The 27,863-nt window shown below is 37.7% G+C and overlaps 1 protein-coding gene and 1 long non-coding RNA gene across 4 annotated transcripts; one reads left to right on the forward strand and one right to left on the reverse strand.

Annotated features, from left to right (window-relative positions):
- Positions 1 to 821: 821 nt before the first annotated feature.
- CPB1 (carboxypeptidase B1) lies at positions 822 to 20,462 on the reverse strand. Its single transcript, XM_027650474.1, has 11 exons — positions 20,132 to 20,462; positions 19,950 to 20,025; positions 18,695 to 18,819; positions 16,234 to 16,333; positions 15,528 to 15,629; positions 14,099 to 14,200; positions 11,655 to 11,765; positions 11,479 to 11,569; positions 10,568 to 10,770; positions 2,387 to 2,471; positions 822 to 1,825 (listed from the first exon to the last, which is right to left on the reverse strand). Exons 1-11 carry the CDS (start codon positions 20,200 to 20,202, stop codon positions 1,638 to 1,640), a joined length of 1,254 nt encoding a protein of 417 aa, XP_027506275.1. The 5' UTR covers positions 20,203 to 20,462; the 3' UTR covers positions 822 to 1,637.
- LOC113950554 lies at positions 10,698 to 27,549 on the forward strand. Of its 3 annotated transcripts, none has more exons than XR_003528775.1 (5): positions 10,698 to 11,186; positions 12,732 to 12,830; positions 19,941 to 20,059; positions 23,488 to 23,623; positions 26,449 to 27,549. It is a non-coding gene; the product is annotated as an uncharacterized LOC113950554 (long non-coding RNA). The 3 variants fall into 3 exon arrangements; XR_003528774.1 differs by having other exon boundaries at positions 10,698 to 11,180; XR_003528776.1 differs by having other exon boundaries at positions 10,698 to 11,180; positions 12,735 to 12,830.
- The last annotated feature ends 314 nt before the right edge of the window (positions 27,550 to 27,863 follow it).

Consider the following 27,863-nt stretch of genomic DNA (forward strand, 5'->3'; position numbering starts at 1 on the left):
GAAGTCTTCCCAAATAATATAGTTACAGTCAGCGTAGTCTCTGGGTGGTCGTTAATACTTAGTTAAAAGTAGCCAAAATATTTTATATTCTGAAAAAATTATTTTCCTGCCCTTTGTGACATGTTTGGCTTTGGCCGGAATGTTCTGATGTGTCCTGTGCTATTTTTAGTAATGTTGATTATCCTTCCCCCCATTTCTATTGCGACACAGAATGACGTCTTTTTACTGGTACGTGCTACTTTCACACATGGGTTCAGTTTCACCAGTGATCAAAAACAGATGGATCAGTCGTGTGTGAGGACTAGTTTAATCTGAGTGCTGCTGGGCTAATTGGAGTGAACTAGCGAATATGTGACTTTCTTTTTCTTATACGTATAAATTAAAGTGTAATTTTAAATTGGACCTTGTCTTCCTGTTTCCTTCCACAGAGAAGGGGCAAAAAGGGAGAATGTAGTTCTTGCCAGGTCTTGAATTTGGTGGTTTTCTTGGGAGAACTATTTTCTCTGTAGGATGTGTTTCAGGACATATTTGGAGTGCATTAGGTAGAGACCTGCCAGAAATGGAGTTAATCCCAGGAGCATCAATGGACAGCGGAAATCTCTCCTCAGAGCTTCCAGCAGTGGCAGGGAGATCAGCCAGGTTCTATGTTGACATAAGGCTTTTCCCTGTCATTCTGCAGAGTGCGTCCCATATTAGCCAAGCTCTAAACAGCATTAATAGATGCCAAACACATTTTCTGCAGCTGTGTGAGAAAGATGTCGAGTGGCTATTTATCACTCTCACTCACTGACCCAATCAGACCCACATTACCTGTACAGAAAATTGATTGGGAGAGGATAATTCTTTACAGCTTTTCTTTTTTGAAAGAAACAGTTAATCATTTATGACCAGACTTAGTCTTTATGGCTGTTTATGGTTCTTCCGCTCATGACAGTAGGAACATGCGGGGCCCCAGGAAGTAGCATAACTCTGAGAATATTTTGAGAGATGCTACTGTAGTGAATGTGAGAACCTTAAATGCAGGGTAGTTTATTGAATGATTTATAGCAAGTCTTGGTCTTTAACTATAATTATAATCTTCACTGAGTTCAGATCAAACTAGTAGTGACCTCAGATCCAAACTGTTTTTCAGTAGTCGGACAGATCCAGGGTGGGTTTCGAGAAAATTCACGAGAGCACATCACAGCTAACATAATTTTGAAAGTATGTGATATGAACTTCTTGCTACTGTTGCCGTTAAGGCAATGAATGGTTGGGTCAAAGTGCATTTATATGGATCACCTGGCTGTTTTCATTCTGGTCAGCATTCAGGCTGTGTAAGCTCTAATGCTTGGCCCATCTCCTGTATATAAAGATAATTTTAATTAATAAAGTAACCTTTACCTTATGTTGATTAATCTTCTTGTGCTCTTTGTTTTACGACCCCCCTGACTATATCAGTTACCTTAATAAAAGGTTTATTTCTCCTGAATTTCTACAATTTCTCTTGAAAAACTTCTAGTTCTAGTGACCTATGATGGACTAAGAATATGACTAAGAGCATTAAGTAAAGAGAAATAAAAATGTTTTGTTAGGGAAGAATAAAAAGGAAGGCATATTTGAATAAAGCGTTCTTTAATAGTTTTTAGAACTCCATTCTAATACAAGTGCTCAAGGACATAATTGGCAATATATTTAACAGCAAGTAAAGTCTCTTCACAGGTTGGCTTTATCTGAGATTCAGGGAGAAGAAAACCATATCTGCCGGTGTCTCGGAGCTCAAAAGTGAAAGAGTACTTGACACCTTGATCGTAAGCCCAGTCGTCAGAGCCCCCTGCAGCAGGGTCTGTTGGTAAAGAAATGAGATAAGGATTAACTGTGAAAGAGTGGCTATGCATTGGAATGTGAAATCCTTTGTAGTCAGGTCATGTAACCAGAAATGCAGAAAGGACAGATAAAAAGATATATTTGGTGAATTGATTGATTTATCCTGCTCATGGAAAAGCTGTGATTTTAGGCCATTTAAGAGCTTCATTCCAGCTGATGTGTGGAAGCAAATGTAAACAAGCTAAACTGTTCCCTCCTTGTCAGTGTTGTGAGAAAACCACAGGAGAAATGTCTAAGGAACAGGAGAATGGTGTGGTTGCATGGGAGTGTTTAGAAAGGTTTGGTATCAGAAGCAAAAAACCTCTCACTGGGTGGCTTTTTGAGGTTCATACAGATGGTAAAGAGCTGCAGATCTGGGATATCAGCTCCATCTTCTTCTTCTGGACGAATAATACCCTCCCTTTCCAGTAGTTTGGTACAATAGACTATTTAGGAAGAGGAACAAGAATCACTAGAAAACTGCATTTTATAGTCTTAATAACACAATATAGATTGTTAGTATATTTAGGCCAGTACTTACAGATTGTTTCAGCTCCTGGACCGTATGTATATTTAGTATTGTACAAACTGGCCAGCTGTTTGGATGCAGCACTAGCAATGGAATTCTGTAGGAAAAGAAAAATGATAAATGCAGATTTTCAGAAGCTTTCTGAGTGTATTGTTAAATAAACTGAAAAGCCATGGTGAAGAAGTTTTTATTAGAAAACTGTTGTTCACCTCTCGGTGTGACTAGGTGTCAGTAGCTGACAAGGCACAGCTTGTCCTGTTGTTGTGGAAAGAACTTATCAGTAAAGAAATTGTTCTCCAAGCTTTAATGGAGTGTGTTCCAGGCTGTATGTTTATTGCTCTAGTGCTGTGCAGCTGCTGTACAGACCAGTTGAGTTTGTACAGGTAAGGGGACAATAGGTAACAGCATTTTCTAGACTTAGAAGAAACTTCTACAAGGTTAAAACTAAATAAGGAATCTTATTTAGAGATAAGAGAATCTTAGAGAATAGTCATAACTTGATACAGTAAATTGTGAACATACAATAGCCTTTCTTTTCCTTCTGTTCATGCCACAAGAAATTCAGAGTAGAGTTGGCTCAGTCAGAGAAGTTGAACAGTGACACAAGTGGAAGCAGATTAAAGTCTTATAAATATTAACAGCCAGAAAAGACATAAATTACCCTGGAACCATATGTAGTCTCATTAATTTCAATTAATTTCCTGTGCACAGAGGGGCTCATTCAACTCCCACTGATTTCAGTGAGGGTTGGATCAGGCCCATCGATAGTACTACGAAGCTTTGTACGTTTGCATTAAGAAAATTAGAGACTTTTCTTTTGAATGTGTGGCTTTTCCAATTCTTCATTATACAGCATGTTGGTAATAAAACATGAAAACTATTACTAACAGATGATAAATATGAATGATTTTTGAAAGCAGATGTTCAGTATAAGAATAAGCAATGGGTTGCCATATCTTTCTTTATAGCTTACAGCTGAATGGCTTACTATTCCAGGAATTTCCTCAAGCCCTTTCCTTCTCTGTAGGTTATACTCTGGCTTATTTCCCAGTGGAAGATATATTATAAAATATTCTCTGTTCATCCTTATGCTTCAAGTGTTCCTGTGAATTACTCAAAAAGTCATATTGGACAATGAGTTTAGAAAATCTGAGTTAACTGAAAGAACTTTCTCGGCTTCTACAAAACAGCATCAAAATGTGTTTTTGAAGAATTGCAAATGTTTTCCCATTCCCAGATGTTTGGTTTTGAAAATTCTAGAATTATGGGAGTTTGCTGTAGGAATTTGTGGTCATTTAGCACATGAAATATATTTAAACAAGGCAGACCAAAGTGTACTTGAAGCTTGTCCTTCCACCTATAACACTGGCTGTAGTTGAATGGGAGGTTTGGTTTCTGGCCTCTCAATTGCACAAACACAAACAGTTGTAGGAAAAATGTTGTTGCTTTGCATTTCATAATCTTCGATTCAGAGGAATTGGAGTAGCTGAGCTCTCTCCAGTGTTGGTTTTTTTTGTTGTTGTTTTTTTTTTTAATCCCTCCACAAGTTGAATTTTCTAAAATCCACAATAATTTTTAACACATGTTCAGGGAATTGTAGAGGTTGGAGACTACTATCTGCTAGTGATACCATGTTTTCTTCAGCCATCTGTTGTTTATAATATACACATTTAATCAGCAGCTGAGATTGAGTAAAATCTTCTCTCAAAAGCAAATGAATTTTTAAACATAAACTGATTCTTTCTCTTTTCAAATATATGGAAAGTGGAAATAAAATTTGGAAAGACAGTCTGATAGTACCTGCAGACCTGTTGGTAATTAGTATTTGTTCTCTCTGTAGTAAGCCACATGATAGGGACAATAGAACAGCAGGGCTGCTCTTTGGGGCTTTTACACCCAGGACATTCCTTTCACTCAGCAGCCAAATGATGGCCTTAAATCATATCAGAACAGATACCTGAAAAAGTATATCAGGAAATCTTTTTACCTGAGGGATTTTTTTATTATTGGCCAGGAAGTTGTAAAAAGAGAGATTTGTAAAAAGAGCAGTTGAGATCTCCAGCTGTTAAGAGCTTAGAATCCCAATAAACAACTTCCTCAAGCTCTTCAGGTTGGAGATGGAGATGGTATTTTAAGTTACCCTCTCTAAGTGAAAAACATGACTGAGCATTTATGACTTCAGCATGAAATGAAGCTTTATCCAAAGTTTTGATGTATTTTTTTTTCCTTTAAGTGACTCTCTACCATTTGCTTTACTAATAGACTTACAGTTCAAAACCTAAAGGTAGAAAAAAAATTTCAACTTTATAGGAAGAATGCCATCTCTTAATAATAATAATAATAATAATAATAATAAAAATTAAAAAACCAACAGCAGGAATAATAACTATTAAGTAAATACTTGTGAGTATAAATACAAAATATGAGGAAACTGTGTTTTTTTTTTTCAATATAGCTCAATTACTCAAAGCAATCCATAAAAAGGAAATAGCATGAAGATTTATGCAGGGGTATATAAATAAAGCCAACATTTTCCAAAAGGTTGAAAAGTGGTTTGGGTTTTCAAGCCTGTAAATTATTTAGAATACACCTGCAAGGAGAAACACTGTTTTCTTTTTTTACCTCTGAGGGTACTCTTTGCTGTTCAGTGATTTTCTACATCTCTTGGCACAATGGGTTTAACTGAATTGTTGTGGTTTGTTTGGGGTTTTATACCATTAAGAATCCCTCTCTTGCAAGGAACATTTTGCTGAGAATTATAGTAGCAGAGAAACAAGTGGCGCCCTGAAGTCCAAGATATAGCTCCAGAGTAATACCTTGTAGCTGGGAGCAAAAATGACTTTTCAGCTTCTGACTCACAGCTGAGCTCACAGAGCTGGTCATTTCAGCAGAAGGCGTTTTATTCCCTCATCACCCATCTGTGTTTACACAGCAATTACTAATATTTTGCTTGATCTTGTGTACAGAGTGCGTGGGCCAGCGAGACAGCAGAGTTGTGTTCTTAGTTGCCATTATCTTAGCTAATTAACAACCTTTAAACGTATTTTTACAGTTATTAGCTTTTAATGAAAGGTATGGTACTGGCCTCTCTTTCTCACCACATCTGGAGTTTTGAACTAACAAGATAAATTATCAGGCTAAGTATCTTCTGTGTGTTAATAGGTAATTTTTATGGGAGCATCTCCCTCATTTTACTCTCGTATCATCAGACTGGATTTGCCAGCAAACTGTGGCCATTTAGAAACACTCCAGGGATGCTGATTATGCAGCTGCTGTGTGGACAACTCCTTTTGCCTCACAATCTGATAATGGTCTGGAGAAGCCTTTTCACTGCTTGACTGGGCCTCCTGCTCTCCTCTCTCACTGGATTGCAAATTGATTTTCCTGAGGTGGAAAATTGTATTTCACTTCACCTTGGTCTTGTGTGCTTTACTTGTTAAGTAAAGTGACCCTCAACTTCCTTTGTAATGAAAGTCTGAAAATGTGGTATTTGCAAAGTGAGCTTTAGCCAAGTGAATCTAAACTTCTGAAGCTTCTTGTTTTGCCAATAAAAACAGACTCCCTCCTCAAGAGTCCACGATGATGTATAATTTAGTTCACTATTCTGTTGTTGCTCCTGGTTAAGCATGTGCTCCAAGAGCTCAGGAATCCAGCCAGTGGGATTATTCTGTTTAGTTTACAAGCCTATTTCTCTGTGACAGTTTCTCAGAGTGTTTAAGAAATCAGTCCCTGGTGAGAGGGTTTCCAATGTGACTGAGTTAAGGTGTATGTGCCCTACATGTGTTGGAGACTCTTGCCTGTCAGCCAGACTCACACATGAACTTCGTCTGGAAAAGGCTGCTACTAGAAACATCCTTTTCAAAATTGTAAGACTGCCAGTACAGAACAGTTCTATTGTGGCAAACTCGATAGAGGAGCTGTGTAGCCAATTTCAAATATTGCTTTGCTGCCCATTTTCCTGTTTATTTGCTTCTCAGTTGACTTTAACAATATTTAGATGTAACAATCACAGTAATACAATCTGTGCAATAGCACAGATGCAACAGCAGCAGAGGTTGCAAGTCCTCATTGGCATGTCTGAGTCTCTTAGGTAGTAGGATTTTTGCTGTTCAAAAATCCTTACCCACAGGTCTTCATATATCTTAAACATATTCAGGACTTCACAACCAGGCATTAGGTTAAAGTCTGACTGATATTTGCAATGTCATGCAGTATATTTGAAATTCACTCTTGCAGGCTGCACAGACCGGGCATATCTCCACTTTCTAATATATCCTATTTAAACATTCAAGAGGAAATTAGATGCTAGACCAACCCAATATGGAAGGTGAAATTTGGTGAGTTGAAAGAGCAACCAATGGGGTCAGTATGCATTCAGGTAATACAAACTGAAATCTTGGGTTGTAAGTGAAGGTACTATTCTGCTGCCCATGAAACAACACACATACATTAATCTGACAATGAGTATGAACTGGCTGCAGATATGTGTTTGGTGCTGAGTTTGTTAAACTGAGAGATGGAATTGAACCTGAAAAGGAAGGAAGAGCACGATGCACGTTCCTCTGCTCTCTCAAACCATAGTTCAGAGCCAATTCAAATACAAACAAATTGATAAAGCTAGATTTGTCTGAAAATGAGGAGAGCATAGGGTGACCTAATGGGAAGCTAAGGCCAGAATAGGAACTGATTAGAAAATATGGGCTAAACTGTTTATGAAACGTGTAATTAAATACAGAGTTCTTTAATGCAAGAGGACAAAAATGTGAATAGCAAAATAAAGATGAAAATAATCTTTTTGGAGTGTGGAGAGATACTGCTTTTGCCAAGCATGTTTTTTAATTGTGAAAAGCTAATGCTTCTCTTCTCTCTAGGAGAGGGATTCAAGTGTTCAGGGTAATACTCCAGGGTATAGTAAAGAATGAGCCAAGAGGATTATGAAGCAGACAAAATGTGATTTACCAAAAGGAGGACATACTTCTTTCAGGGTGTCACCACAAGAATATTGTGTAACTTCTAAGAAATTCCTGACCTAGATTTTTCCTGTCTTGGGTGTTTTTATTTTTGTTGTTTAAGTACTGTTTGGACAACAGTGAAAGTTTTGTGCAACACTGGGGTTGGGGGGATAAAAAAAACAACCCTGAATAAAAGGAGAAAAGTTTTGGGAAAATCCTTGTGAGCTGTGGGATTGAGAACCTCAGAGATCCTCCTGCATCTAAGGGGAAGAGTGGGAAGTCATGGGAAGGAAGTGGCATACATGACTTTCATCAGGTTTTAAGTCCCAGGGTCTGGCATGGTTGAGGGATAGTTCTAATGCCCAGCTCTCAGTAAGTCACAGTAACTCTGAGGTGCTGTGATTTGCTGTAGCAATGCAGAGAAGCAGAAAGGGGTTCTCCAAGTGCCCTGTTCTAACTGAGAAACCAAAACAGTTTTAAGCCTTCTAGTGATTTCTTGAGGCTGTGAACAGAAAAAGTCCTTTGAACCCCAAGGACATGTTGTTCAGTACCCCTACAGGAAAGGAAGGCACAGGCATTCTCTGGATCTTTCTCTTCTGCAGCCTTAGTGTATTCAATCTCAAAGTACTCAATTTTTGCACCCTTCTATATCTCAGGCACTGGAATGCAACATAAGCCCCATGGTTTTATGCTACCTTTAGTTAAATACAATGGAACAAAATGTTAACGATAAGCAGACATGCGAGGTTTTGTTTAAACACATGTCCAGTTGCTCACTGAAAGAGATAAGAAATTGCAATGATATTTCCTTTAATTTATTAGATCTGTCAGAGTAAAAATAACATCTGAGATAAGATAATGGCACTATAAATTTTACTTCTTCATTTACAAAATGATTTATGATTATTTTATTTGCCCAAACAATATCAATTAAAAGTTAAGATTCTCATTCTTCAGCATTTCTCTAAATTCTAAATCTAAACAGGACTTTTAGACATGAAACACAGCAATTTACATATAAAGTGATACCTCTTTTTGGAGCTGTCTCATCTCAAGCAAGTACAATTCTTGACTGAAAATTTTAAATATCTTTAGTCACAGCTTAAATGAACGTGTCTTAGTTATTTGAACTAACCTGAAAAGCTGCACTTTTGAACCTGACCCAGAGCCTGTGGAAGTCAGTTTTTCTGTTTAATTCACTGATATTGGAGTGCATAAGGCCCTTTCTGTTTAATTATCCCAACTACAGGCCATGTTGATTGGGTGATACTCTGATCTCATTCTCCAAAATGACTTTTGGCAAGAAGTCTTCCCTTGTTAAAATCGGATACTGCACAAGTTAAACACCTCTAGGATCCTGCTGTCTTTCTGTTGGGATCACCAGTAGGGGAAATAATTTCCCTTAATTAAGATGTGAAAAACACTCATAAGGTCACCTTGTCATGGTAGTGAGATTTGTGGTTGCTTTGTAGTGGAAAATAATGGAACTCCCTCTGGGATCAATGTGACCAATTTAAAATATAGGATAAAGGGATGTTGGAAAGACTAATATACAAAGCAAAATCAAATGGTTGAAGAGGAATATATGGCCTGCATTCCTGAGCTATTTATATTTTTTGCTCTATGGTAATAGCAGAATTGTCTTCTATGGCAGGAAAGGGGAGTTTTAAATGATGAAAATTGTAGCACTTCAGTATGGGTGATTCATTAAATTTTACTGTGTATTAGACTAGAACACTGACAATCTAAAACTTTAATTTAATAAAAGAATGTTAAACCTAGCAAAACACACAGGTTCTTTCTCATTGGTAAGGATTGTTTTAGTAATGAGCTGTCAGTGTAAACCCTTTCCCTTTAATACTGTGAGAAACACACTGTACTTTTAGTTGTGTTTCATCACATTTGCTCTTGATTCAACAAATGGGGGCAGAATGTCATGCAAATTTTTAATAAATGGGAACTTTGTGATCTTCACAACAAAGCAGCTTCAATGGTTTAGTGCTGTTTTATTACTTTAGACTAAACTGCAATGTGTGAAATACAAAGCTTTTGTAAAAACTGAAGACAAGAAATTACTATAGTTCCCTGGAATAATTCTGATTAAAAAATTCCTGGAATATAAATTAAGAGAACAAAATATTTATCTTTTCTTTTAGGCTGTAAAAAAATCTAACAAGAAACTTCACTCTTGGCCTCAGTTTGTATTTGTGCTTCAGAATCAAGACATCTATTTGGGAGTAGTCATAAATCTGTCAAACCTGCACAGCAAAGCAACACACAGTGTTGTTGCCTTGGACTTTTGGCATCATCCTGGAAAGAGGGGGAATCAAAATGTGTTTGTTTTGTCTTGCTGTGTTGTTTTCCCTGCCAACAGCTTCTAATTGCTAATATGCCAGAGAAGTGAAGTCATTTTATTATTCATGGTTGTTTATGCCTAGCCATGATAAAATGTTTACAGCTTTTATACATATTTAATAGTTCTAAGCCCTCTATCTGTTTTTAAGGATAAAGAAAATATATATTCCAGACTTTTGTTATCTTACTTAAGTGGAATTGGGGTGTGGCCTTTCTCTAGGATCAATATAAGAGGCATTGCCCTTTAAAAACCCCACATTCATCCTCTCCTCTTTCAAATAAAATATGTGTTTGAATCCAGGCCTCTTGAAAAAGGCCTCAGAACTGAAACGTTTTACCTATTTTGTATCTAACTGTTTTCAATTATATTTTTGACAAGAGCTGCCTCATTGTCCTGAACCAGTAGTTTACCATTTTACTTCAGTGAGAACTAAGGGTCAGTAGGAAGACAGAGAACCTTGCCTGCTGTTGATGGTACCAGTTGAACAATTTCATAGTTATTACAATCTATCAAGCTGCTACCTTGGCTTACAGGGCATAATATTTCTATGTCGTATATTAAAGCTACATACACAGCAACCCCTGGAGTCAGGAAGATGCAGAGCTGCACAGCAGAGTAGATTTCTGTACAGCATGACTGGAAGACAAAACTGACCTTGTGGAAAATTCATTGTGTATGTGGAAATTAAATAAGGCCCTTAATTTTATACTGTGCCATCATGGTTTCTCTTGTTCTTGCTGAGAAAGACTAAAATATTTTCAAAAACTGGCAGTACAGATTCTTTCCAGATGTTAAAGAAACTGCTCGAAGTTAAATGGACCTCAAATAGCAAGTGATGATTTTTACTTATTCTTTTCCTTAAGTCAAAATGACAAAGAGACTTACCAGTTCCTGGTAATCCGATGGCAGTGTGTAAGTATATGAATAAGGAAACAGTAGCAGCTGGGAATAGGAGTGAATCGTCAAGTATGCCTTGATTGTAGAAAGATGTGCCCGAATAAAATCAGCCAAAGCCTTGGTCTCCTTTTCAGACTCAGGTGCAGAGCCGCAGTAAGTTTCAGCACAAGGACTTTTTGAGGCCCCAGTAGCTGAGAAGAAAGGTGATTTTAGTGAGTATTTAATGAACAAGTTGCTTGTTAGGAGAGTCATGTGACACCACTTTAGTAGATAAGCCTTGGAAATCCATCTGACACACATGTTGTATCAGAGGAGGGAATATTTCATGGCCTAGTTAAGACACTGGGAAATGTGTCATAGCATTGAATAAATATGCCCTGTAGAGTGTGTATAGTTGGAAGAGCATGAGTATTGATGTAAAGCCCTATATTATGGAAGTGATTTGGGATATTGATTTGCTTCAGTACTTAGCAGTCCTCTCCTTGCATATCTCCTCCATTTCTAAGGTACTTTAAAGAAATGGATGAGTGGAAACCATTCAAAAGAGACCCCTTTCCATGAAAGAAAGCTCTTTTGGTTTCTGTTCTGAACTCATAGCAGTGTGTGTGTACATGTATGCATGTTTATACATGTGTGTAAGTACATATGTGTGTGCATATGCATATGTGTAAGTATGTTCATAGAAGTAGCCATACTGATGATGCTAGTAGCCAAAGTTTGGTTTTTTCTGCCCAAAACTGCTCCAAAAATTGAACACAAGCTACTGCACAATGCTACACTAGAGGTCTTCACCCAAGCTAGAGCTGGACCAACCATCAGGTAGGGGAAACCCATAATTAAGTATACTGGCTGTTGCACTTCTGTATAATCTCTTGCAGCTCTTGTTGGGAGATACTTACTGCACCAGCCAGCATTAAAATTCCTGTTGGGATCTGTACCATAGCAAAGGCTATTGGCATTTTTAGAGCGAGTCTTTCTCCACATGCGGTTCTGAAATAGAATAAAAGATGAAAACTAAGAGTAAGTTCTAACAGTTGATTTTCCAACAACACTGAAAAAAAAAGAACATACTTACATTCGTCCAAGTGTAAACGTAACCATCAATGTTAACAACAGGCAAAACATAGAAGTCCAACTTGTCCAGAAGTGTAGTCGTGACAGTATCTTTGCCATAGGTCTCAACAGCCTACTCGGAGAAAAGTAGAAAAAGCTGATGATGTCTTCATAAATCTGTATCTCCTGTTTATATATAAAGGCCTGGGTCTGCATCAGGAATTAATGAATGTGGTAGGCAAAGTTATCCAGGTCACTTCAGCGTGTGAGATGGCACCTCTGTGTTACTACATGTACTTAGAGGATTTACACCGACTCAAACCACACTGCTGTTAGAAACTCATCTCATACTGGTAGATAAATTATATGGTGAAGCAATTTTAAATTTGAACAGGATACTAAATCACTGGAAAGAGATTTCCATTTACTACCTTCTTGATTACAGACAGAGCAAAGTTCCTGTCCATATATTATCCCTACATCCTGTCACCTTAAATGTTTGAGTTGAATTTATGTGAGAAGGAAAAATCATTACTACCATTTTTTTATATCTGTTGTGCAGAGAAATTTCATCAACTATCAGAACTATAGAGAATATTTCCAGATAACATCCTAAGACATTTCCAGTCATAATACTGTGGATGCATATACTCATAGGGAGGCAGATTTTCCCCTGGACTTTTCCAGGCACATACATTGAATAACAAACACAAGAATTCCTGCTCTAAAACCTGTATATCCTGATTGTTCATGGCCTGGAACTCTGTATCCTTGTTCACAGATTCATTGATGGCCCATACAATGATCACAGAAATTTGTTCTAAGTGGGTTGCACCCATGTTCTGTTTACAAAGACATGAAGGACAACACAGGGAGCTATGCAGTGGAGAAAGGCATTTTTTGTCCTGTAACTAGCAAGTGGGAGGGTGGGATGTAGAATCTAGAAAAGCAGTTTCAGATCACTTGAAATTGCTTTTCCTGTGTTTTATTTTATGCTTTTCCTTTGTTTTGTTGTTTGGGTGGGTGTTTTTCGAGATACATATAACAATCCACCTTGCTCATGTTTCTCTCTATGGTTTTTTTTCACTTTTATGTCTAGAAGCAATCCCAGGTGAACCACTGATGATGCTCAGGGCTTTTGAAGCACTTCTGCCTATCCACACTTGGGCCCACTGAGCACAGCTGCTGCTGGTGTCAGGTACCCCCATGAATTAAGTGACCAGACAGTGAAAATGACAGCTGCAGTGACGTGAATTGCTGAGAGAGAAATGGTAGCACATACTGTCTGCAGCCTTATTAGGCTCTAATGAAATCACATTCCCATTGACTCCACTGAAATGTCACTTCCAATTTCCACTGCTCCCTACACAAACCGCATGCCTGTCTGATAACACTGAGATTATACTGGCCACCAATGCCTCTGCCAGCATGGCTCACTCACGTAGTTTGGCTTTCCTTCACTTGGATTTTGAATTCCAGCTGCTGCTTCTGGTTTGTGTTTGTATGTTTGCTTGTTTTAATCTTCAAGCAGAAATTCTTACAAAATTTCAGATTCAGTCAGTAAGTTGTTCTGCTAAATAGATTGATCTCCCCCAGCTGAGGTGTAATATAACTCTTCTCTGTGAAGACAAGTGTGTAGCATATAACTCCCACCTGCTTTATATTGGTGGTGAGGACAATGAACAGATAAAGGAGATAAAATTGTTTAATTCAAGGCCTGAAGTATCAAGTATTCCAGACTGAAGATAATTTTACCTGTGCAGCACTTTCCTGAATATGGTTTCATATTTTAGAAAACATTCTGCATAATTTGAAGTGGCAGCTCAAAGGGATATATATGCTATTCAATTTGAAGTGGCAGCTCAAAGGGATATATATGCTATTCCCTCTTCCTGGAGTTTAGGGAGCTTCATATATACTCTTCCTCCTCTCTTGAGTACATTTCGTCAGTGCACCTTGTGCTTACCTGAGGGTAGGTTTCCACCCTCTCTCCTTACTGAGTAAAGCTGGTTGTGAGGAATACAGTACCAGACACTGTAGGAAGTCAGCTGTTCTGAAGTGCATTCAGATGCCCTTTGATGTGCCCTTGAATTTCCTTATTTCTTTTATGACTGTGTACAGAACGTATTTTTATAGTGTTAGCAGACTTGTTTGCTTTTCTCTCACCTTTCTCTGGCTACAGATGCAAAAAAGAATTTACAAACTGTGTGAGTAACCCTTGTAGTTGTTAGTTCCTCTTACACGTTTCAGGTCGTCTTACACTGTTGAAAGATTACAGGTTCAAACACTAAGATCTGGTTTAAGTAGTTACACCTTAACCATCTGAGGTGAGAGAAGGGATATGCACGTAGGTATTTGGAGGTAAAAAGGCAATCTGCAGTGGCCTCAGCTCTTGCTGCTCACTTAAGATTTTCTTAAGCATAGTTGCATTTTGTAAAATATTTTTTCATCATTACGCTTACTGACCTCTTTCACAAACCACTGGCAGAAAGCAGGGCTGATCCACTCTCTTGCATGGAAACCACAATCTATAAAGATGGCTTTCTTATTTTGACCACTTTTTCCCACCTAGGAAAAAAAACAACAAAAAACCCCCCTGAGTCTTGACCAAAATAAATTGTATGCAGAACAAGTCAGTCGGCTTGCTGACCTAAAAAGTCAAACTTTATACAAATACAGAATTCCTTGTTTAAATGGAAATCTGTGAGGTTCTCCCAGCTGTAGCTGACTGTGATTTTCAAACTAGAGCAATACTCTTAATAATTTCATTCTTATTAGTGTAGATAACCTTCCCTCAGATTATTTGATTATTCTGCACTGTTGATTTATTTCCTTGGTGTTTCTAAAAGTTGATCTTGTCTGTTTGAATGATATGTTATTGTAAATGCTTATGAATTTTTGGGCAAGTACTCTTTATCCTTTCACCTTTATTTAAGTAATTGTCTTACTAATTCATGAATGTTATGAAAAAAATTGTTGTGATTTAACCCCAGCTGACAACTAAGTACCACTCAGCAGCTCACTCAGAGAAAACTTGTGGGCTGAGATATGAACAGCTTAATAATTGAAATAATAATAATAGTAATAATAGTAATAGTAGTAGTAGTAGTAGTAGTAATAATAATAATAATAATAAATAATGGAAGGAGGAAAATAACAAAGACAGAGAAATAAACCCCAAGAAAGAAAAGTGATGCAAATGAAAACAATTGGCCAGTCAGTCCTCATGCAGTGGCCCTGACCCACTTTCTCCCTAGTTTATTGCTGAGCATGACACCATATGATCTGGGATGTCTCTTGGGTCATTTGGAGTCACCTGTCCTGGCTCCCAGGACAGGTGTCCCCTCCCAGATTTTGTGCACCCCCAGCCCCTTCACTGGTGGGGCGGTGTGAGAAGCACAAAAGGCTTTGGCTCCGTGTAATCACTGCTCAGTCATAACTAAAACATCTCTGAACTATCAACGCTGTTTCCAAATCAGCACAAATCCAAAACAGCCCCATAACAGCTACTGAGAAGAAAGAGAACTCTACCCCAGTCAAAACCAGCTCAAAATTATATATGACAAAGATACAAACAAATATGTTTCCAGTTGCTAGAGGCTGACATTTCTAGATCCTTTTAGCCTAAGTGGGTTTACAAACAACAGATGGAGAGAACATAAAGGTAGATAATCATTCAAATTGCTCTCAGGAGTGTGATTGAATTTATAAGTCTGAACTTCTAATAATTCATTATGTGCCTTAAAAAAAAATCATAGTAGTAGTAAACAAAATATATTAGATTTTCTGCAAAATATCTAGTATTATGTTAGCACCACTGGTGTTTTAATAGACATCATAAACTCGCAGAGGTTAATAAGGGAAAAGTCTGGCATGAAGAAATCAAAGCACTTACTTTGAGAAGGTACATTGGCCGTCCTTCATATGTTTCCCCAATTACACTACGAGAGACGAGGTCTGGGTTCTGAGCAGCGATATCAGCAGTCCAAGCAGCTATCTGTGTAATAAAGAGGTTAGGTTTATTGAGTCTCTGTTTCTCAGGTCCAGACTAATTAATTTACAGACTTAAAGCCAGGACAGTCCTTCTGAGCATCTAATGTGGCCTAATACTTAACAGAATTTGTAGATTTCCAAGGAGCCACTGCAGAGATGTGAAAAGTGACATGGCCAAGATTATACGTCAGGAAAAATGAGCATGACTGTGAAAAAAGGAGGAAGCAGGGGAGAACTTATGCTGTGAGATGAAGGCCTAGAACTGGGGCAGGGAATGGAATCAAGTTATTTGGCAGAGGAGATGAGAGAAGTAGTGAAAAGGAAAGAGGAAATTAGTCGTGAAGCATCTCAGCCTGGTCATTGGATTTCTGCCAGAGGTCCTTTGCAACACTAGGAGCAGAAGCAGAGGAAATAAGTGTAGGAGGATGGGTTGCACAAACTAGCTCAGTAATGAGCAATAAAGGAGAAGAGGAAGGAGGGTTTGGAGGCATTATCATACCAACTGATGGAGCAGAAGAGGAAAAGGGAAGAAGGCAGGAAGCACACGAAAGCCACTTTGACTACAGAGGCCAAGGTACCAAGCTGACAGTTAAAATTCTAGACTGTACCGTGTTCCAGTCGTTGTATTTTTCATAGCTGTGGCCGGTGGCACGAGATTTGCTGTCAAACTGGGCATCCAGCGCAGCCTGCAGGTTGTCAATCAGAACTCTGCAATAAGGCACCATGAAAAGTGTAAAGAGAAACATACAACAATCTAGCAGGAAAGTAAGACATTTTAAGGTGTTCTTGGAATTAAGGCCGCATGGATTGTGAAGTGAAAGGTGGGCAGGTTGAAAATAAGATATATCAGGTTCAAGTTTCAACCTACTTCCTACCTCAGCCTTGCCACCAGAATGATCAGGGAGCAATGGGCTTCTCCCAGTTAACACCTGCCTGCTTACTCCCATACTAACAAACCTCTAGGGTGGCAACAATTTGGCTTAAAAATGGCAATGCTAAGATAGAGTTTGTTTATAAAATGAGCTCTGGGCTGATCTCATGTTGCCAGATGCCTCTGCCTCAATAGGAAAAGGGCCCTCTCTTGAACTTTTGGCATTGGAGGAGAGTTAGACTGCAGCAATGTTTCAATCCCATGCAGAAACCCATGTTTTGCGTGATGAAATTCTCTGTCAAACCAAGCTTCCTAAGTTTAGCTGTGGTTTGACAGCTCTGTTGCAGGTGGCATTGTCCATCCTCTAAGCTGCTTTATTGCGTGTGAGGTGGGCTATTAAATAGAACACGCAATAGCGAGAAAACCACAGCATCACAACAGGATTGGTTGGATCTCTCCTGTTCACCTTTCCCTAGGGCTGACACAAAGGCACAGCTATTCATTGTGCATACTCTTGAGAACCTTTTGCTTATATTTCAACCTTGGCCATCAAAAAATGAAGTCCTCTTGTTTTCCCAGTGCCAGTTTTAACACATTTACAAATCTCACTCGTCCAGGATATGTCCTTGATCATTTGTGACTTGGATAGAAGAACAGGAGGCCAGTTTGTGAGGCATCACCAGCCTTCAGAACAAACAGTGCAAATGACTACATTGACATGTCATGGCACTGCAACTGCACTTCAAAAGAATTATAACATCTTGGGTTGTCACAAGGACAACCCACTCAAGTTTGCCAGGGACGGCTTCCAGACCTTATGGCCTTTGTTGCAATCAAAAGATTTGTGCATGGACCTGAGGAAGTTCATTAATATTATAGCAAAGCTAATACATGAAGAGTTACTCCTCCATTGCTATAGAGGAAATTCCACTAAAATTGGATTCCTGTGCTGTATGTGCACTGTGGCACTATTGAAAATGGTTTATTCCGGAGTGGTTTTAGATTCTGTTTCCCACAGCAGCATCCAAATTAGCCATGAGTAACATGAGGCCAGTAAATTTAGGATGGGTTACCTTTGGATTTAGCAAATCATAATAGTTATGTTTCATGAGAACTGTGTGGTGTCCTGTGCAGGAGTTTGGTCTAGTAGCAACAACAATGGGGCTGAGAGACAAAAATTCTACACTCAACCAAATGAAATAATAAAAATTTGATCAAATAATACTGACTTTCACTGTTCGAGTATGTGATGTTGACAGATTATCCTTTAGACATCAAAAAAGCCTGATAATGAGGCTGGGCAGAGCCAATTTGCAATGCTCAGGTGGAGTGAAAGGAGAAACAAAGACAGAACAACCCCACTCCACTCCAGCTGAAAGTCAATTTCTCTCCCTCAGTTAATGCTTACATAGTGACTGGGAGATGAACTAAAGAGCAGGACCAGGCAACTGCTTATTCTCCTTATTCTTCCATTAGTGCTGCTCACTACAATGTTTCTGTTCTCAGTGATGTGTAATGTGCCATTTGCTCTGTTCCCTCCACTTATGCCGCAGTTGTATTTGGTCAGCTCAGAGCTTTTTACTTCTAAGCAAATATACAACTAAAAACTCTCTCTTTGGAGAGATCCTTGCTTTGGATCTTCTGTGTGACTTGAGAAAGCCCAAAACTGTCCCGGGAATTTGTTCTCCCTGCTTGCTTGGCCTTTCACCTGGCAACTGTCTTCTGTTTGTCACCTGTTGGGGTTTTCTGGCCTTCTGGCTGTTGTTCTGGAACTTAGAGAACTCAGTGGGGAGCTGCTTATGGTGAACCTTGGGGCTCACCATTTTCTGGCTTCAGTTCCCTGTTAGTGTCATGCAAACTTATCTGATGTGCTTTCTGGCTCTTTCTAGACCTCTGCCGAATTTTGTCTTTAGTGGGAAATCTTTCTTCTCCCCTCCACACTGTACTGCAATGAGCTTTCACCTCAGGGAAATTTCTGGTAGTGCATCTTTGCTTCCTGTATCTTGCCTCTGTCAACATTTCACCTCACCCCTTCAACAGAGAGTAGTTACAGTCCATTTGAACTGTCATAGGAAAGCTGAACCCAGTAGAGGCATCCACAGGAGGGACAAAGTTTGTGACAGGAAAATCAGTTGACCAATATAAAAAACTCAAACACATTCTCCCCATTAAAAGTACAGTAGTGAGAACAAACTTACTGATACTCCACTCCACTTTCCTTCAAAAGTTCTTCAACCTCAAAAGACTTCTCAGCTCCAACTCGGAAATCAACTTGCATTTTTGGCCTTACCAGAGTGACAGAGTCTGGCTGCCAAAAGTCAACCTGAAAGAAGGGCAAATGAGTACATAAGCAAATAAATATATACATCTGGCTGTGATTTTTAGGTTGGTTTATGTGTGATGGTGATGTTGATTGTGATTAATATACTGAATTTCATTCCTATCCTGTTACACTGATCAGTCCTTGCTTGCCAGAAGTATCAACCTAAATTTTAACTGGAAGCGTAAAAGAATTTGTGCTAGTTATTCATGAATTATGTGTCATCAAGTAAGGTGATTGTTCCAGAATTCAGGATTACATCATTCCTGACTGATTGGTTTGTATAACAATGGTATTTCAGGGATCTTTGCTTAAAAGGAAAAGAAAACAAACAATCCCTTTATTCTACACACTTAAAAGCAAGCATGGTATGTATTAATTTTCTTAATATTGGCAGTACCATTCCAATAGTTTGTTCTTCTTCAGAATACTGTTCCAGCATGCTATACTAGCCTGTTGCTGATAGTTCTCCACATCTGTACTTCATTAAAAATACCATCCTTTCATCCTACAGATAATGGTGTCTTTTTCACCAACAGCTATTTTACAACATCAAAGCTGAAGAGAAATATTGAAAACACATTTTCTGTCTTTATTGTTTTTCATCATGTCACTGTGTCATCATATATCTACATCAAGGTCAGTGAGAAACATGCAGCTTGGAGAGAAAGGAAGCTTTAAAGGAAAGCCAGAAGAGGAAAAACGACTTGAGAGACTAGAGGCCAAAGAAAAGTTCGATTTGTTGGGAGTATGAATTTCTATACTCTTTACATGAGCAAAATGTTTTGCTTGTAATGGTAAAAGTTCTGGAAGTTGGAATTTCCATGATTTATCTCATACGTTCTTGAAACCACCCCACACTCATTAAGAAATTTAAGATTTATTTATCTATTATTTGATATTCAGACTGGGTCAACCAGACTTTCTAGGAAGGTATTGAAATGTATTTGTATAGCTTTAGATTTATCACCTTGTCCTATTCCTTCTGAAGAAACACTCAGCTGACTTGAACTGAATCAAGATTAGGTCTTTAATTCAGTAACATGATTTTTTGAAAAAAGATAAATGTTAGTTGAGCAAAAGAAGAAATGTTTTTTTCAACTACGATATAACCACTTCCCCAGGTTCTTCACCTGCATGATGCTGGCAAGGGAATTGAGGATTTCCACCTGTTCATCATTCCGTGGAATCACACGAAACACCTTCTGTCTGGAAAGGGAGAAAAAGATTGGATTTGAAACAGGTAAGCCAATTGAAAGACTTTTGCTTGTGCAAAAACCCCCACGCAAACATAAAACTTGATGTCCATTCTTACCCATCAAAGGAAAGATCCTGCAGATGAGCAGAAACAGATGCAGCACCTATGAGGACCAAGAGCGCCCACATTTTCTTAAAGAAAATGTGAATGGGTTTTCAGTTCTTTCATGCTGCTTTTATATCCTGTTTTGTCCTGCCTTTTATCAATTATACACTAGAACAACGCACTGATCAACTGATAGATTATTCCCTTGGCCTTGTTTTATTTGCATACTATTTATAATGTGTGTTTTACTCTACACCTGTGAAAACAACTTGAAGTCTCATGGGGGCCTAGCTAAAGAACCTTGCTATTTGAACTGGATATACTCTTGATATGAGAAAGTGAATTTAATTTACTTTGTTATTTTCTGGTTTATGTGAAATTTTTTTAATTTTTTAAAATAATTTTGTTGCTGAATTAAAAACTTTATCATTTTTTTTGTTCCTTTATGTAATGGTAGATGTCCATCAGGTGCTGTTGGAGTGTGTCTGGTCTTAACCATAATGTCCCTCTTCCTGAATAATATGGGACTGACTTTGACAAAGGAAGAGGAAACACAGTTGGGATATACCAATTATCTTTTTTTTTCCCCAGCAGAGAAGGAAAGTACTGAACTGGTTCTTTGCCCAGTGATTTCACTGATACTTAGGTCAGATGTCTGCAGAACTGAAAGTGTAGAAATTTGTAACAGCTAGAGAAATTTCTAATAGTAGAGTTGTACATATTCTCCATATAATACAGTCACTGATTCTTGCACATTCTCTAATTTAATCATGTACAGATCAGCAGTAAATATCTTTTAAGTTAAGCAATACTGTGGGCATTACATGTGGGCTAAGAAGATCAAATGAAAGGTAGTCATACAAAAGCATTTTTAGCTTTACCTTTCATGTTTTGCCTACACTGAGAAACAATAGAGTGTTTGCATCACTGCATTTGCATCTGTTTAGTTTTCCTTAACGAGTACTTGGCATTAAATGTAACGTTAATTGTCTGTTGATGCTGTGTCCTGATGTGACTGATATTTTCGACAGGGAGCCTCTAAATGAATCAGTGTATAAATAAATAACAAATGGAATTGATGAGCTCAGTTCTGTCTTCTGTTATACCTAAGTGACCAGACGAATTAAAGTGATTCACACACAGATAATTTCTGCATGTATACTTATCATATAATATGTGGAAATTTATTAGAAAATTAATATATATTCATCTCAGATTAAAAGATGTAGTTACAGTTTCGAAGTGCAGAAATTTGAATTGTCAATGAGTATTTTAAGAGTGAATGTAGCATTAGACCTGGCACACCTAATATTTTATGAGATTCTCTAGGGTCAACTCAGTGAAGCAGCCTTAGATACAGAATGGCTACAAATATATCTTTTAAATCAGTATACCAAAAATGCAGCAGTTCATGCTGAACAATATGACCTATGATGAATCTCTTCTTATAAGGAGACTCAAAAACCGTACTGAGCCTACTTAGAGAGAACTGTCTTTGTCAAATCATAGGGGTTTGAACTTAGTTTGCAATTAATGACCTAATTTGTAGCATTGTAAACTCTTGCCCAGCAATAATCTTACTTAGAGTCAAGTCTCCTAAGAAGGATGACATCAAGAGCTAAGTGCCAAAACAATACTGCAAAGTCTTCAGAAGTTTCAATTTTATGATGAGAAGATCTACATTATCAGATGAAATGGTCTGATCCCGTGAAGACAAGTGCTAAGACCATCATGTGGAGATGATCAAGCCCAGATCTTGCAATGAATAAAAGATCACAAGAAGTAATTGAACAAATTGGAGATGTCATCATTCTGTGTTGAGAAGCATTTTGGAAATAGAAGATTGCCAGATTTCAGTGCTTGAGTTTACTTTTAAGAAATTATTTGCTTTTCATGCAGTTGGAGATGATGTTTGGTTTTTTTCAGTTTTATGTTTGTTTATTTTTCTCCACAGTCACTAATGTAGCATCAACTACTGAGCTGGCAAGCATTACTGAATACTAGAATTTGTAATGGTAGTCTTTGCTGTTTCCATACCAAACCAGGTCAGAAAAAAACAATGATCTGGATCCTACTTAAGTGATTTATTTTGCATCTCAGGATTGATGGTAGTTTGTCAGATTAGTTCATAAACTAGCTCTAAATTGTCTTGTCTTGTCTTTCTAACTGTATAATATAAATGTTTAATACTTATATGATAAAGGGGCAGCATAAGGATAAATAAAATAGCAAATTAAAGTTGTGTAAGCCATCTGTTCTTTTTAGCATCTGATTACAAGCCAACAGCACATCAGTTGGCCATGGCTGAGTAAATCTTGGCCTTACCACAGAGAGCAGAGCTTGCATTACCTATGTCTTTGAAAAGGTTCAGAGGGAAAAATCAATTTTTGTCTAATCAAGAAAGTAACAAAACCAGCTGAGTCCCAAAATGAGAATGCATAGTATTTTCCTTTAGGACATGTATTTTGTCTTAGGGTAAGCAAAACTGAAAACCAGTGTCAGCTATTGCAATTTTCTTGCAGTTGTTTGCTTTTTAGATGATTAAAAATACAGCCTCCTATGATGTTGTCACTCACAAAGAGCATTCCCTGTTAATAACTGGCTATATTCCAGCTGAAATTCATCTTTGTAGTAATTTCTTATTTCAGTTTTTTGAATAGAAATACTCTGGTACTCCACTTTGAAAAGCTTATGAAGGCTAACCACAGAGTGATAAAAGGAAAAAATACACATCAATGTTAGCATTTCAGAAGCATCCTTTATCCTATGAAGTCTTTCATCCCATTTGTTATCAAACTGAGTCCAAAAGTACGAGGATAAATAATGTCTATTTTTCTAGGAGTTTCAGTAAATACAGATTTCCTGAATCATATAGTTTGTCGATCTACATTTTAAAAAGTCCACAATTTTGTAGTCACAAAATATTGTCAGTTCTTATAATCCCTGATAAACAAATTTATATTCTTAATATTGTTTGATATTTATTATGTTCCAAAAGATCAGCAATGCCTAAATCCTACATGGGCCCCAGTCCAGGCACAGGTGTTTGATGTATGGGGACCCTCTTATGATCATTTATTTGTTAAGGTAATATATGCTAACCATAGTTTTGAAGAGTAATACTATTGAATATATTCTGAAGACCTTTGAGAGTACTTTGAAGAGGCCAGGATGAGCAGAATCTGCTATCCAGCATGTGCTCCAAGCTTTCTTAGTACTTTCTCTTGATTTATATATTATTAATATTGCATCTTTTAATTCATCAAAGGCTTTTTCAACTGTAGGGCCCTGGGACATGCTCATATCCTACTGTTTTGATAGCTATGTGTAGGTATCTTCTTTTTTTTTTTATTTTTTCACATTTTCAGATACTACTTAACATGTGAGCAAGTAATGAATAAGGAGAGAAAAGAATGGAAGTAATGAGATCTTGGGTATGGAGCAATAAAAAGGCAGCTCTCATGACTTTGGGATGAGTTTGTACCACTGCTATTGACTCATCAGGTGAGAAACAGCAAAACCTATAACTTTTCTTTTGTAGAGTCAGTGGATTCTTGCCAATGTATCTTCTGTGACATAGATACCATATTTTTACCATTGACCTCTAGTAGTCAGATTAAGACTGTATTATTGCAGCTTCATTATATGATCCATGCATAACTTGTTTAGGATTTAGAAAGTATTTTATTACCCTAGCTAGAAGCTGAATATATAATATACATTCAGATTCTTATTTGTTTGAAAAAAGTGTGATACATACTAATATAGAAGAAGTGAATAAAAGTATTTGCAGTTCCAGAATTCCCAGAAACTAAGAATCAAGAATCTGTTTAGTGCCAAACAGAAAAAAGATATTTAATGAAGCAGTGAGAAGGACTGACCTTACACTCATTGATTATGTACATCTTCTGCTTAATTAGCTTGTCCTTGGGCTGAGCTTTCTGTCATGTAAAAGACTGGCTGGTTCTCATACTCAGGCCTATTCTCTGGACTCTGTAAGGTTGGCAGGGTCATGGCAGGACTCAGCCATAGCTCAAAGATACACAAAAGCATAAGGTCCTTTCCCTTGCAGTTTTTAAGGTGCTGAGGTCAGCACGTGGTATACAGTGAGAGATTATGACTACAGCAAAAAAGTCATAATCTAAAAAAGTACATGAGTAACTGAACCCTCAGTGCTCTGATTAATAGAAACCAGTTGAAACTTTCAGCTCCCATATTTGTGCAGTATCTATCTGATGGGTCTAGGAGTTTCTCTTCTGGTGTGGATCAGCACATCGTTTACACCTATATAATGTCTCCAACAATGCCAGAACCAGATGCTGGTGAGGTGGTGCTAGAATCATTCTGTAACAAGATACAGGAGTATCTGCCCACTGCAGAGACCTCTCCAGGGTTTCTAATTTGGATGGTTAGCATGTTGTCTCTCTCAGTATTCCCCTAGTTCCCATTCTGGGCTCTGCAGGGGCTGAGGGTAAATCAGGCTGTCAGTGTGCTCTCATCCACCTCCAGTTTTAACAGAAGGATTTAGACTGACAGATGAATCTCCATTTCATCCCACTAAATATGATCCAGATAATGATGCTGTATTGGTGTTAACAGAGCACAGCAGGATCACCACTAGTGGGATTGAAGGCAGATGACAGATAATGGGAGAGTCCAAGATGCTTAAAAAAAAACATCAACAAGGAAGGTTCAAGGAAGAGAGTGGATTGAGCAGCTTGATTCCACCCCTAGGCCTAACTGAAATTTCTTTTTACAGATTGCTGGATAATTTACAGTTCTGTTTTGCTTTTTGTATGTGATGGCCTTCATGGCTAATATAAATCATGAACGTTCTCCTCCTGTATGGCTTGTTTTTTATCTGCAGACTTGATAAAATCTGAGCTTAGGGCTTGGACAGTTGCCTTCAACTCTGAACCATTTTGAAATCCAGTTCTCTTTGCTGAGAGACAGGTTATATCAACAGTTACACCTGGGCAAAGGTCAGGAAGTTCTACCATTTCAGAAAAACAAGACCATTTAGAAACTAGTAAAGTTTCTCTAATAAAGTTTGCATCTATCTAAGTAACCCAAATTCATAAGCTGTAGAAGAAAGTAGAACTCCACTGTAATCAAGTAAGACTTTGGCTATTTCTCTGACTTCTTCCCTAACAAAACAAATACATTAAAAGGTCGTTAAAATTAGTTATTTTCTTACTTTCTAAAGGAATTTGGAGTTAGATTTCCTATGTCATATTGCAAAAAAGAAAAAAATCCCCAAACAAACAACACAGCAAACCCAAAGAAGCATGTAAAAAAATACCAAACAAAAAAATTCAAATAGATTCTGCACATCAATTTGTTCATGTAAGAATATATTCCTTTTCAAAAGACTCATGGTTCTTAATTGATTAGAAGTATTCATAAAACCCTTCCCAAAGCAATTAATTGGGCTAATAATCTATACTTGGACAGCCTTATTAAAACATGCTAATTGCAAAAACTGTAGTGAGAGCTTGCTCATTACAAGAGTATGAGATAGCAAATTAAGCTGAATGAATTAATCTTGGCACTCTTTGTTCCTCTATGAACATGTAAGTAAACAAAGCTCAGACTGAGCAGGGAACCTGTCTGATTTAAGCACAAGTGTATTAGCTATGTGTGAGACATCACAAGGAAAACATTAACAATAAATCACATTCGTGCTACTGAGGTGTGTGGAACCAAATCTGACTGAGGTATGGATTTTTGCCCAGATGAAAAGTTCCTTTTATGCACAGGATTTCAACTACAAAAGATAAAATTGGACTTTTCTAGAAATTATTAATTTGCTATTCTCCAGTAAACAGTAAGCTTCATGAAACAAAGGAAAACATACTGAGTGCAAACAATTTCATCTTGTAGCCATAGTCAAATCTCAGTTTCATGAATTTATCTGAATATTAATTCAGTTGAAAAAATCTCTGTTAAACTTGTATGAAAAGGAGTTCAGTGAAGAAAAAACAAGCAAGCTGCAGAACATAAACAACACCATTCTTGGGAAATACTTTTGTCTGTACACATGGAAATGTTTAGGCATCACAGATAAGATAGCTGCTTTACATTCAGTGTCCAGATTCTTCCGTATTACACCCAGGCAAGTCTAGATATTTAAGTTAAATAATTTTGCTTTTTTTGCTTGGTAAAACATAATAAAAAAAAATATTCTTTTTACCAACTTGATTGGAAACAGTTTGTAAATCTGGGTTGTAATACAAAAACACTGGAAATGTGCAGGTCCAGTTTTAGACAGAGGCTTTTTGCTACTAATTTATCTCTGCTTCTTACTTACATTTCTCTGCACTTCTCAGCTTCCAACCCTGAAATCAGATCTGCTAGGAAGGAATGAAGAAGGAGTAGAGAGAGAGACCACACTTTGATCCACTGCCTCCTGAAACATCACAGCTACCTGAAATCCTTTCAATTTCTGTGAATTATTTAACTTTTTTTTTTTTAAAGTATATATTTTGATGTGGAAATGTTGCTGTAGTGTCTCATGGAAAAGGCATCCCAAAGCCCAGTGCTGTATTCTGCAGCCAGTATGTCACACCCATGATGTTCTGTGACTAAGCACTCCAGCCATGGAGCAGCTCAGCTGCTCATTTGATGCAAGTGCCATTAGGAGATCTGGTCCAGGAGCCTGGCCAGATTAAAAAAATAATTCAAGTATGTAAAAATATGGAAAAAATATATATGCTATTTTTCCCCTGTAAAACCCCATAATACTACTACCTTGAGAAATTTCAGAGTGAAAGATGATGTTCCTTCCCTGTTGTGCTTAGCTGGTTTTTACTACTATGCAGCAGACTGCTTGTAGAAGGGTTGGGGAATTTCTTCCTCTTGGTTTGCTGTCAAAGATTTTCCTACCTAAGCAAAGCTGACACTTGGTATGTTCAGGATGTTGCAGTATGTTGTATGTCAAACATTTGACTTTGTTTTCTCACTGAAAGGCTTGCAACAGAAGTTTGGGATTTTGCTTGTTTCTGATTCATACACAATTTTTAATTAAATATTTTGCTTCCTTTATGCTACCTTTGTATTTTCTGAATTAAGTTAATTGCTGGAACTTCTCTCATGTTTGAAGAAACTGGTAATGGTTATTCAATTAGGGAAATAAGAATAGGTCATGATGTTCAATACCTCCCCCTCACTGAATAACAAGCTTCTGAAAATTGAAATAAGAGATTTTGTCATGAAACAAAGGTGATTAGTTTGGCTTACTGCAGATAATTCTGGATTGAATTAAGAATTTATGCAGAAAGATGAGACAGTGCTCTCTTCATCAACTTTGTCCTTCATTATATTCAAAGATGGGACACTAACATCCAGAGTAGTTAGAATTGTAGTCTATCTGTCACATTTCATTAAATTCTGATATGAGTGGTGGGTGGGTGGAAGGCAGATTCATCACATTTTACAGGGAATTTGCTTGGAAGAAAAACCATTTATTTGAAACCATTTCATATCACCTCTCCTTTGAAGCTCATTCTTGTCTCTTCATGGCCACAAAAGAAAGGAAATACCTGCTTGCTCATTCTTCTCACACACGTACAAGGCAAGAAAATCCTGATTTAGTCATTGCACTCCTCTGTAGTTGCACAGGAATGTGTGGTGGAGCCATTCACTTAAATGGCTGTTTTACTGCTGCTTTTCCTCTGGGACCAAAGAACCACAGAAAATATTAGAAACATTGAAAGTCAGAGGCTTCCTAGACCTACTAACAAAG

Source organism: Corapipo altera, unplaced genomic scaffold (genome assembly GCF_003945725.1).
Source record: "Corapipo altera isolate COAL_440 unplaced genomic scaffold, ASM394572v1 54, whole genome shotgun sequence".
NCBI lineage: Eukaryota > Metazoa > Chordata > Aves > Passeriformes > Pipridae > Corapipo > Corapipo altera.